This window comes from Macrotis lagotis, chromosome 7 (genome assembly GCF_037893015.1).
Source record: "Macrotis lagotis isolate mMagLag1 chromosome 7, bilby.v1.9.chrom.fasta, whole genome shotgun sequence".
In the NCBI taxonomy this organism is placed as follows: Eukaryota; Metazoa; Chordata; class Mammalia; order Peramelemorphia; family Peramelidae; genus Macrotis; species Macrotis lagotis.
Genome location: NC_133664.1, coordinates 120309648 through 120322215, shown reverse-complemented (window position 1 = coordinate 120322215; position 12568 = coordinate 120309648). Strand labels below are relative to the sequence as shown.

The 12568-nt window shown below is 36.3% G+C and overlaps 1 protein-coding gene across 1 annotated transcript in view; it reads left to right on the top strand.

The window, feature by feature from the left end:
• The window catches only part of KLHDC10 (kelch domain containing 10), a 79440-nt gene that overhangs the window by 55810 nt on the left and 11062 nt on the right, over positions 1 to 12568 (top strand). The window contains 5 exon segments of the mRNA XM_074193701.1: positions 6297 to 6445; positions 7345 to 7429; positions 8791 to 8857; positions 9706 to 9753; positions 11873 to 12012. Coding sequence (XP_074049802.1) covers positions 6297 to 6445; positions 7345 to 7429; positions 8791 to 8857; positions 9706 to 9753; positions 11873 to 12012 — 489 coding nt within the window.

Here is a 12568-nt window from a genome sequence, read left to right as displayed (position 1 = left end):
GTGTAAATCTAGCAAATGTTGGAAGAGATTGCAGTTCTTTATAGAAGAGAACCAGGCCTGTTGTGATATGCATAGCTGCATCACTTGCGAAACTTTTATCTGGGTTCCCCCTTTAGCCTACTAGAGAAGTTCAAGGGGACAAGGAATTTCTTTTTTTTCAAATTTTCTTTATTTACGTATTAATAAAATATTCTCATTTAAGAGTAAACATAATTCACCCCCCCACAAAAATATAAAATCTAATGAGAAATAAAGTAAAAGAAAGAGAAAAAAATGCCTTTCAGTCTGTGTTCTGATATCAGCTCTTTATCATAAGTCCATCATAGAAGTTACTTCCATATTTTTCCATACTTGCTGTTGATGATGGTAATTCCCTCCATCCATTCCTTTCCACAACCATCTATTATATTTTCTCTCTCCTTTCACTCTGTCCCTCTTCAAAAATGTGCTGTGGGGCAGCCAAGTGACGCAGCAGACAGAGCACCAGCCTGGGACTAAGAGGCTCCAAGCCCACATCCCACCCCAGAGAACCACCACCCAGCCCCGTGGTCTTGTACAGTCCACCCAATCCCAGCACCTTGCAAAAAGTGAAAAAAGAAAATGTTTTATATCTGACTATCCTCTCTTGTTATCTACCCTCTCCTCCACCACCCATGCCCCCCCTCCCCTCCCCTTCTCTCCTTTTTCTTCTAGATGTCTATACCCTATTGAGCGTGTATGCTGTTTCCTCTCTTAATGACGGCTCCCTCATTCCCCCTCACCTTCCCCCCTTTCATACCATTGTAAAAGCTACATGAAATATCTTTTACGTGCGATATCTTAGCCTATTCCACCTCTCCTTTCTCTTTCTCCTAATACATTTCCTTTTCACCCATTAACTTCATTTTTACAATATTTTATACCTTCAAATTCAACTCTCTCCTGTGCTTCATCTATAAAAGCTCCTTCTCCCTGCTCTATTAAATGAGAAGTTTCTTATGAGTGTTATCAGCATCATTTTTGTATGCAGGAATTCATGCAGTTCATCATCATTAAGTCCCTCATAATTTACCCTTCTCCTCCACTCTCTATGCTTCACCTGAATCCTGTACTTGAAGATCAGACTTTCTGTTCAATTTTGGTCATTTCAACAGAACATGTGAAATTCCCCTGGTTCATTGAAAGTCCATCTTTTCCCCTGGAAGAGGACATTCAGTTTTCCTGGGTAGTTGATTCTCGGTTGCATTCCAAATTCTTTTGCCTTCCAGAATATTATATTCCAAGCCCTACAAGCCCTTAATGTAGTTGCTGCTAAGTCCTGTGATATCCTGATTGCAGCTCCATGATATTTGAATTGTGTCCTTTTGGCTGCTTGTAATATTTTTTTTCTTTGATTTGGGAGTTCTGGAACTTGGCTATAATATTCCTGGGGTTTTGTTTTGTTTTGTTTATGTTCTCTTTTGGGGGCAGTCGGTGGATTTTCTCAATTTCTATTTTGCCTTCTAGGATATCAGGGCAATTTTCCTGTAGAAATTCTTTTAAAATGACATCAAGGCTCTTTTCCGATCATGACTTTCAGGTAGCCCAGTAATTTAAAAATTATCTTTCTAGATCTGTTTTCCAGATCAATTGTTTTTCAGTGAGATGTTTCACATTTTCTTCTAGTTTTTCATTCTTTTGGTGTTGAAGGATTGTGTCTTGGACTTCTCATAAAGTCATCAGCTTCCTTTACCTCCATTCTAGATCTGAAGGATTTATTTTCCTCCAAGAGCTTCTTATCTCCTTTTCCATCTGGCCAGTTCTGCTTTATAAAGTATTCTTCTCTTCAATAACTTTTTGAACTGTTTTATCCACTTGACCTATGTTGGTTTTTAACATGTTATTTTCTCCAGCATTTTTTTGGTTCTCCTTGACTAAGATACTGACTTCATTTTCATGCTTTTCCTGCATCTCTCTCATTTCTTTTCTCAATTTTTCTTCTACCTCCCTTACTTGATTTTCAAAGTCTTTTTTGAGCTCTGTCATAGCATGAGCCCAACTTCTATATTTCTTGGAGTCTTTAGATGTAGAAGCTTGGACTTTCTCATCTTCAGAGTCTGTGTTTTGGTCTTCCATGGGACTAAAGTTATTGTCTGTGGTCAGGTTCCTTTTTTATTTTCTGTTTACTCATTTCCCCAGCCTGTGCCTTGTTTTGAGGTGCTTCCTGAGCTTTTGAGTGTTATTGGGACCCCCCCCCCCCCCACAAGGACCTCAGTGTGTGAGGCTCTGACTGGTCTGTGAATGACCATAAACTTAGCCCTCTGCCGCGGGACTGTTAGGAAGGTCCCTGCTCTATGAGGGGCCCAGACTGTGACCAGGGTCTGAATGTGGTTTAATGTTAAGAGTCCTGTCCCAGGGACAGAGGATAGACCTCAGTAGTCTCCCTCCACTCCCTTACCTTCCGGGGGTTGAGCATTCAGGGTTCAGCTGCCTGGAGGCTCCTGCTGGGAGGCTCCACGGGCCTGCTTCCATTTCCTGGCATCTGGGCTGTGCTGAGGAGGGCCATGCTGGCTTGGGCTTCACGCTTGCTCTGGCAGAGGTCTCCCTGCTGGTCTTCCAAGTTGTGCTTGATGCTCCCTGGGGTGCAGGTCAGGAAACTGCTTCCGCTACCAGGAGCCAGTGCACCCAGGTGCCCTGGGGATGCTCCCGGGAGGCTGAGGTTCATTAGCTCTGGTGTGCTGCTGCCCCTCCAACCCCATGGAACAGAGCCTTCCCACTTTTTTCCAGGTTACCTTGGGCTAGAGAATTGCCTCACTGAATCTTTCTGTGGGCTCTGTCTCAAAAATTTAGTTAGAGTCATAATTTTAAGGTTTTTGAAATATTTTAGAGAGAGCACCTAGGAGAGGCTCTTTTAACCCTTCACTAGGAATATTAATTCTTAAGTGGGAATATCCCACTCAAACCAATTCTATTTGTGCCCTCCTTTTATTGACAGGAATAAGAACCTTCTTTATAAGAGCAAAGATATTTTGACTGCATCAAAAAAAATCATGCCTCAGTTCCTAAGTATTGTGATTGGTCCATGATTGAAATGGGGATATGAGAAAAGTGTGCATGGATGTACCCTGGTGTCTTAAGGCAGCTGTCTGTCATGGAATCAAGTTTTTCAAATAGGAATCTCCTGGACTGATTCAACATCATACCTGATTATCCCACACTATCACATTATAAATATTAATATTTTAAGATGGTAATCATGGACCTCCTAGATTCTCAGTGACTAAAATGTCCTTTCATAGCAAGGATGTGAGAGAATGAGAAACTTAACATGTATTAAAAAGACCTGATCTGCTTTACATTATTGAGTATTCATGCATGTATACATGAATGTATCAATGCATGAGATTACATAAATGCATAAATGTATAGAATCATGAGTTTATTTCTTCCCCCCCACCCCTTCTTGGGTGTTTTTTTTTTTCAGTTTACTTTATAGGTTGATATTCTTCCTGTGTTATTCCTTTTATTGTCTAGTTTAGTGCATGTATATGAAATGTTTCCCTGGTCCTGTTTTCAGTTTAAAGTTCTTGGGTCAAATTGTTTTTTGTGTTTTTGTTTTTGTTTTTTGTTTTTACAAGGCAATGGGGTTAAGTGGCTTGCCCAAGGCCACACAGCTAGGTAAGTGTCTGAAGTTGGATTTGAACTCAGTTACTCCTGATTCCAAGGCTGCTGCTCTATCCATTGCACCACCTAGCTGCCCCTTTCTTGCCTTTTCTGCTTGCTTTTCCCAATTGGTTTGACATATAATTTAGTTTCTTCCAACAGTCCAATGCAAATTATAGGTGCTTTTGGCAGTTTTATTTGTAAATTTAATTTCTGACTACTTACCTATTTTTTCCCTATTACTCATTGAAGATTAAATTTAAGATTATCTTCCTCAGCTTCCTTTTTTGCTGACTTTCTGAATAGGCACAGTTTGAGTCAATAGGACTTCATTATAAACTGTTAGACCTATGGAATGGCCTTAACCTCCTTTTACTATCAGCTCATAGGATTGATGATGCCCAGAATCATAGCTGGTAATTAAAACACTGATCCTTTTGGAATGCCTACATTTTTTTTTGTTGTTTTTGATGCAGAGATCTTACTTAATATCCTTCCCTTTTCCCTTCTCCAGTGTAATATTATAGTACAGCTGTGTGGCTACACATTCATATTATATTTGGAGGCACAGATTCTGTTAGGTGAATTCAGTCTGATGGGGCCCACAGCACAGGCACTATTCAGTCTCTAAGCTCTTTTTCAGAAAAGCAGGTGAAGAAATTTGCTTCTAATTATTGAGAACATTCCTGTCTTTGACTGGTATTTCCTCTCATTGGTACCTGACAGACTTGGACTTTTGACAACTGCTATATATATATGAATGTAGACCTCTGAGGCATCTACAGTTATCTTCTTGTCAGTGAGAAGGGATGCCTGGAAAGTAGATTTCTGAACAAAATAGGAATACTTCAGATATAATTTATATTTAGACTATAGCACACTTTAAGTGTATTCTACCGGCTCTCATAATATTCTTCCTTTTACTTTAAATACTTGTGGTTGCTTTTTCCAAAACACCACACTATCCCTTGATTTTTGGTGGTGGAGAATCTGAGATGATGTAGAGTCAAACTCAAATAAAAATCAGGGCCACCAAGCCTTACATAAAGACCCCTGCAGGTTTCATACTCTTTGTTCTTTTGTATTTTTCATTTTATTAAATATTTTTCAAACACATTTTAAGATGGTTCCAGTCATCTGCTGTGTGTGTGTTTGATATCTCTGATGTAGGATGCCAAAGGCACAACAAACAGTCCAAGGATTGACTGAGTATACAAGCAAGACTCCTGTCATTGCTGGTCCATTGTAAACAATATCTGTAGCCTTAGTAGTCCATATCATGTTCTTGTCAAGGAATTTTCATCACAACCAAAATGCCCAAGATCTTCCCACAGAATATCTTAGGTCTTAAACTTAGTTATCTCAGATTAGAGAGCCTAGTTTGTGTCATACTTTGGGATCCCTTAGCTTTATACTCTCAAAGTTTAAAAAAAACCGCAAAAATAAAACTAGCGAAATAGAGTACTTCTGTTACTGAATCTCTTTCATAAGATTGATAGCTAGCTTTTTTCCCCATAGTCAAATTTTCCTATAGTAGTCATTTATCTAATTATCATTAGCAATCCAGTTCTTCCTACAAGGACTAGACAGATAAACATTGAGCCTGATGATATTTGTATTGAGGAGGACATTGTCCTTTGTGGATGCTTGGTTATTCCTTGTTAGCCATATTTTTTCAATTCTCTGACCTCCCTTACAATTGCTTTCCTTGTTTAAAATGCACCTGTTTTTACTCTTGTATAACTTTGATCTTTTATTAGTCCACAACCACTCCTAGGATTTGTCTAAGAGGATGCCTTACCAAATATTGTTTGAATTGTGAAGGTCATATTCTCAAAGAACTAAACTTTCCTTTTTTTTCCACATCCCATTATTCTTGACAGATTTTCTTCCTCAACATTGTCCTTCTGAGCCAAAGCCCCATTCCACTTGGAGACATTTCTTAATGGGAAGACAGTGTTGGGCTTACTAGACTTCAAAGTCCTTTTAAATTTTAGCCAATCTAGTGAACTGGACTTCAGAGCGAGGCAGTTAGAACCACCTTTGTTTAAGAAATTAGCCTTGTTGACTGTGATCCTAATGCATCTTATAGTCTTATGCCAATACCACATGTATTTTGACTACCTTTTGTTTTGATCTCAGTTCTAGTCTTTCCTGGTTTGACCCTTAAATTTTAGTGAAAAGTTCTTAATGTCAGATCTGTGAACTCTTTTTTTTTTAAATTTTGGTAAGTATAATTGTTTTTTTTTTGGTAATCATATGTATTTTATTTTAACCATTTAAAGAGATTTTGAGAATAAGTCCATACATAGTCTTCACAGAAAAAAGGTTAAGAATTTCTGTGTAGGGTGATTTCCAATTTTGTCCTAGATTAGATGGGTGAACATTTGTCTTTAACATGCCTTGTTCTTTCTTTCAGACTTGTTCCTTCTGGTTTCTTCCCAGTAGTCAACTTAGTTTTTCTTCTGAAGTTTATACCATTTCTGTCCTTTGATTTAGTTGTACTACCTAATTACCACCCCCCCCATCAGTCATCATCAGTGATCATCATATCCTCTGGGCAGTTTATCAACATAACTTCTCAGCCTGTGTCTGTCATATAGCATAGCCATAGTGTAACTCAGATGACTTATATTAAAAGATTAATTTTGTTCTTTTTTGATTTTGATTTTTAGGCTATGGCTATTATAAATGGCTTCCTTTATGTCTTTGGAGGAACAACTGGCTATGTTTACAGTACAGACCTACATCGTTTAGATCTGAATACCCGGGAATGGATACAGCTAAAACCAAACAACTTATCTTGTGATCTGCCAGAAGAGAGGTAAACCAAGTTTTAGTATATCCTTGGCTTTTTACTTATTTAAAATGTCAGTTCATAGCTAGAAGGAAATCCTTTAATTGAATTTGGAATAGTAAACTGGTCAATAGATTTCAGTGTAGACAGTAGTAGCTTCTGATGTGGGAGTACTGCATTTCCTTTTCTGTTCCATCCCTCCTTGATAGTTAAATTTTCAGTACACTTTTGAATTTTTATGGTAGAAAAATAACTGAAATCTTGAAGAAAAAGTTATTAGTAATCAACTAAGTGGAATGTGGCTAGGGTAGTTATCCATAATTCCCTCATATTTTTTCATTTATTTATTCTTCAGATATTTATGAAATACTCAGTTTGTACAATACATGCTACTAAGTTCTGGGAGAGGGTCAGTTGCTTAAGTGTCTTATATTAATAGTCATTACATTATTCTGTTGGTTCCTCTCATCTTGCCTGATATACTGTCTTGTTCTTAAGATTATGCTTACATAAATTCAAATAAGATTTTTTCAGTTGAATTACAAACTTTGTCCCTATCCTAGTTCCTCCTAAATGGCATAAGGGGAGAGTAAGCATCTTTTTCTTTGTTACATCTTATTTGACTTATTACTTGAGAACCAGTTTAGAGAATACAATTGTGAAATGATATCTTAACCAGTATCATATGTCTTGACGAAGGAAGGAAAACTGGTTCCTTAGGAAACAACTTCATCTTCTTTTGGATTAGCTTATTAAGGTTTTTTTTCATATTTCCTTGATGTCAGAAACAGGTATTATTATTTTGATTTCAGTTTTTAGGTAGATTTCTAAATAAGTAATTTGATCTGGTAAATGATCTGAAACCTAAGTCTTTATTAAATTTGGGCAAAAATATTTTCCTCCTAATTAATATTTGATATTTTCAGATATAGACATGAAATTGCACATGATGGACAGAGAATATACATCTTGGGAGGTGGGACTTCTTGGACAGCTTATCCCTTAAATAAGGTAAAAAAGCCTTTCAGAACAGAAGAATATGAAGAAGTATATTGAAGACCAAAAAAATCTAACTTTGGTTGCTGTGGTTTTGAGAGGGCTGGTCACTAACATGGGTTGAGCATCCATTTTGTGCAGAATACCCTTTAATAGTATTCCATCAGACAGTCAGCTTCTAATAATGTTACATGCCAAGACTGACTATGCTTTTTTGAAGTATATCTCATTAGAAAAGATGAGGAATGTTCCCTGAAGTGGAGATTTAATAATTGAAATAAGTTTCCAGTAAGTTATTAGTAGAATTGGAGTTTGAACTAGGATTTCCATGATTTTGTACCCCTTTTTAAGATCAGTGGTATAAAAAATCAATTTTGCTACCCCCTGGATTCTTTAGCATGCAAATCATTTTGAATGGTAATAACTTGTACAGAAAATAACTTACATGCCCCACTACTATGTATAAAATGATAATTCATATTTCTAAAGGCATTTGTGGTCACTACTTGAAAGATAACAAAACTTTGATGATTTATTGGTCTTTTATTATCTAACCATGCATAGAAAAATGAAGTGATCTATTTATCATAATACTTTATTTTTCCCTTTTATATGTTCCTTTAATTTTTTTTCTTTGATCATTTCTCAGATTGTTGTTAAGGGAGTAAATGAAAATTAAACTTTTGTAGTGGAGTTCATAAAGTGATACCTTAGGGGGTCTATTGCATCCACATTTCTACTCATTGCTGAGTGGAGATGAACAACTGTCCTGACATGTCACACAACTGCAATACTTTTTTCACTTTATAAGAGGAAAAAATTAGTTTTCTGATAAAGGATTATATAGGGAGGAATTAAATTAGGGAATGGTATGACTCAAACTAATTTCAACAGAGGCTAGAATCAGGAAGGTACAATCCAGTGGATTATGATGTTGGAAATTCCTAACGGTATGCAGTTTTTCAAGAACTGAGTCCAAATGGATTTTTGTATACCAATCCTTACCTTTGTTGATGTGTTTTAAGATCTTTTTCCCTTGGAGGGTTCTTAAGATTTAGAGTCTACTAGATTCTGCCTTCTAATCCAGAGAAAATTTGGATATTGTATCAATTCTATTAAGTACTTCATTATTATACATCTTGCAGATGAATCGTGTTTTAAATGATCCAATTTAAAGAGTGAGAACAAATCAGAGAGATGCAAGACCCAGGAAAAATTTTTCAGTTGAATGCAAGGGATTTATACAGATGTCATTAAATTATACCTTGTTGGGCATCCAACAAAATATAACTCATAAGCGATTATCATTGTTTCCACTAAGTATATTTTTGTGTGTGTGTGTGTGTGTGTATATGTATTTATTTCTTTTTCCCAAGATCCATGCGTACAACCTTGAAACAAACACATGGGAAGAAATTGCAACACGACCCCATGAAAAAATAGGTAAATCATAAATGCTATTTCTCCATCCTTGAGTAAATGTTATTTCCTCTTTTAAATGCTTTAGGAAAAACGATTTAATTGATATTTATGGTCCTAAAATAGGGATGGTTGATATTTTAATTTGGCTGATGTTAGACAGTAGTTATAGTTTAGAGTCAGATGGAGATTGTTTTATACTTTAGAGTCAGATGGAGATTGTTTCTGTCCTTCAGCCACTGTATGAAGATGTGCTTTTGACAAGAATTGTTGAATCCTATGATTATTTACAGGCTGGTTGCATGTACATTCATGGAGGAGTGGTAAACATCCATGAAAGGGAGCATCAGAGTCAAGAAAATTTTTATTAAAAACTTTGTGGTGGATCGAGAATTAGATATGGAGTTGGAGAACTGGGTTTAGATTTTAACTTTGCTTCTTGTCACCTATGGGCAGAGAACTGTGGCCAGGTCATTTCACTTATCTGGGCCTTCATTTCTTCATTTGTAAAGTGAGGCATTGCAATAGTTCATTATTACCTTCTCTTTCAGTCCCAAATTGTGATTCTCTATGGGTAAAGAACCCTTTGGAAAACACAGAGCCTACAATGAACAAGAACACCTGCCCTATTGTAGCTTCCTTTTTAATCACCCCAGATTTGTGCTGGTTATTGAGTGTCCCCATTCTCTATGATCTCTTCTTGTTCTAGTAAAAACAAGTCTGTTCCACTTTATAGCTTTTCCTCTTATAGTAAAGGGATTAATTTGTGTGTCTAATTTTAATTTAACAATTCATAGTATGTGCATTGCTATGTCATATTAGCATTATACTTTGTGTGAATAATAGAATTCTTGTATGTATATGTTTGGCAGGTTTTCCTGCAGCCAGAAGATGTCACAGTTGTGTACAAATAAAAAATGGTAAGGACATTAAACTAAATACTACTTCTAGCTCTGCTCAATGAATGAATGACATTGAAAATAGGAGAGTACAACAGTAGTGTCTAGGAGTGAAGGAACTGTTAGCTTCGAAAGATGCTGTGTCATTCAGGAAGTAGTAAGTAGTATTTTTCTAAGTTCTTTAAGTTTTATAAATAACTTTTCTTTGGAAGAGCCTATTATATTTGCCTCATAACCTTTAAAGTTAGTAACAAGATAGTAGCCTTTTAGTCATAGAAAAGCACAATTGAGAAGAGTACTATCCATTGCTTTTCGTGTGGAGAGCCCTTCATAATTTGCTTATATTTTTTGGGTAAGATTGTAGTTTAATTTGAGACAATGGTGGTTTCAAAAGAAAAACAAAACACCTCAAAACAGGAAGATAAACTTTAACACCCTATTTCTATTCTAATTAGGGCTGAAGTAAAGGTGTTATATTTTAGTTTAAAAAAAATTTTTCCCAATGGTGACAGATTTTTTTCCATCATCGAATTATTACTGATTGAACTAACGAGGAACCTTAGATAGCCCCCTGTTGGAATTCAGGAATTTTCTGTTCTTTGTCTTACAAAATTATGCCTTCAGGTTCTAGCTCAAATTCCTAAATTGTTGCACAGAACTCGATACACATCCTTATACATTTTTATAAGTTATAAGTTTTTGACTAAAAACACTTTTTTCACTTTGATATGTTTTTGTTCCTACCTTTGATCTTGGGAACTGGATTTTTTATTGTTTTAACACACTTAGAAAAATTAGAATAAAATGATATCAAGTATCCCAGGTGAGTTAGGGTTTCTTTTCTTTTTTCTTTTTTAAAGTTTTTGCAAGACAAAGGGGTTAAGTGAATTGCCCAAGGCCACACAACTAGGTAATTATTAAGCTGCCCCTGTGCCACCTAGCCACCCTGGTTTCTTTCTAAGATCCTCATCCCATCCTTTTCTTTAAGACTGCAAGAAAGTCAGGGATTGTCTCTCTCTGTGACTCAGACCTAAATGAAAAATTAATTATTCTTGCCTCTGTGGAAATGTTTCTTTTTTTTTTTTCTTTTCCACATTCTTCTACATGCATAGTTACATAGGGGCGGCTAGGTGGCTTAGTGGATAGAGCACCAGCCCTGGAGTCAGGAGTACCTGAGTTCAAATTTGGCCTCAGACACTTAATAATTACCTAGTTGTGTGGCCTTGGGCAAGCCACTTAACCCCATTTGCCTTGCAAAAACCTTAAAAAACAAAAAAACCCCAAAAAAATAAGTTACATAATTTCCTTTCACCCTCCCTTCCCACCTCCCCTCCCCCTCAAAGGCAACTAATTTGGTGAACATTGTACATATACATTCAGATTCTGCAGGTTTTTCTTTGTTTTGTATTGCTTTTCTTCCTCTGAATGTGGATAGCATTGTCCACAGCAGATCTCCCAGGGTTGTCCTGGCTCTCTGAACTGCTTAGAGAAATTGCATCCATCAGAGTTGTTCACCTCACAGTATTGTTGTTCTTGTGTACAATGTTCTCTTGGTTCTGCTCTTGTTCAGTATCAGTTCCTGGAATTTGTTCCAAGTTTCTCTAGAATCTGACCCTTTTATGGTTTCTTATAGAACAATAGTATTCCATAATATTATATGCCATAACTTGTTCATCCATTCCCCCAACTGATGGGCATTCCCTTAATTTCCAATTCTTTGCCACTACAAAAAGGGTTTATTTTGAAATGGAACTTTTCCCATTTTTTATGATTTCATCTGGATAGAGGCCCAGTATTGATATTGCTGGGTCCAAAGGGTATGATTAGTTTTATTGCTCTATGGGCACAATTTGTAGAAATGTTTCTACTTACACTTGGTATATTTTGGAGAATCTGTACTCTGTAGGGATATTATGAGTATTTTTAAAAGATCTCATAATCCCTGGTCTTCTCCATTTTGCTTTTCTACTACCACTTATTCCATCAAATCCCTTCTTCCTTGTGGAGCCCCATACCACACAACTGATATCTTCAGGCAGCATGAAAATAAAACTTACCTTACTTAACAAATCTTGTAATCTGTTATATATTTGAGTTAGTTTTACTCATGTAATCTGCTCTTTATTTCTTTCCTTTGTAGATGTATTTGTTTGTGGTGGTTATAATGGAGAAGTGATTTTGGGAGATGTCTGGAAATTGAGTTTGCAAACTTTCCAATGGGTAAAGCTTCCAGCTGTTATGCCTGAGCCAGTTTATTTCCATTGTGCAGCTGTTACACCAGTAAGTTTCTATTTTATTTCGTTGCATTGGAGTGGATGGTAAAGTAATTTTTGTTTGGAGATAATTTGGTAAAGAAGTTCTAATATAAGCAGATTAAACTCCTTTATATATAAAACTCTGCTTTGAAGCTTGCCTCCAAGGTTTGCTAAACTCTGTTTAATAAAACACCAAACTGTGTCAGGTGAGTGATCCATTGTTGGGTTCAAATCCTCCTTTGACATTTACTATCTCTTTTACTCTGGGAAAGTCATAACCTCTCTGAGCCTCAGTTTCTTTATCTGTAAAATGAGGGTATTGGACTAGATGATGGCTTTTAAGATCTCTTCTTGCTCCTTATCCATGATCCTTCTGAATGTCACCCTTGTAAGAGCTATATATTGAATAAAAATATGCATTTTTTTGATATTTATATTTCTTCATGAGATTTGATAGCTAACCTCATTGATTCCACCTGCTTTATAAAATTTTTTTACAAGAAGGAGAGTTTTCACTAGTTCTTGCAGTATGTCATTCTTCCTCATTTAATTTGTACTTTTCTGTTTGCCCTGTTTATTTA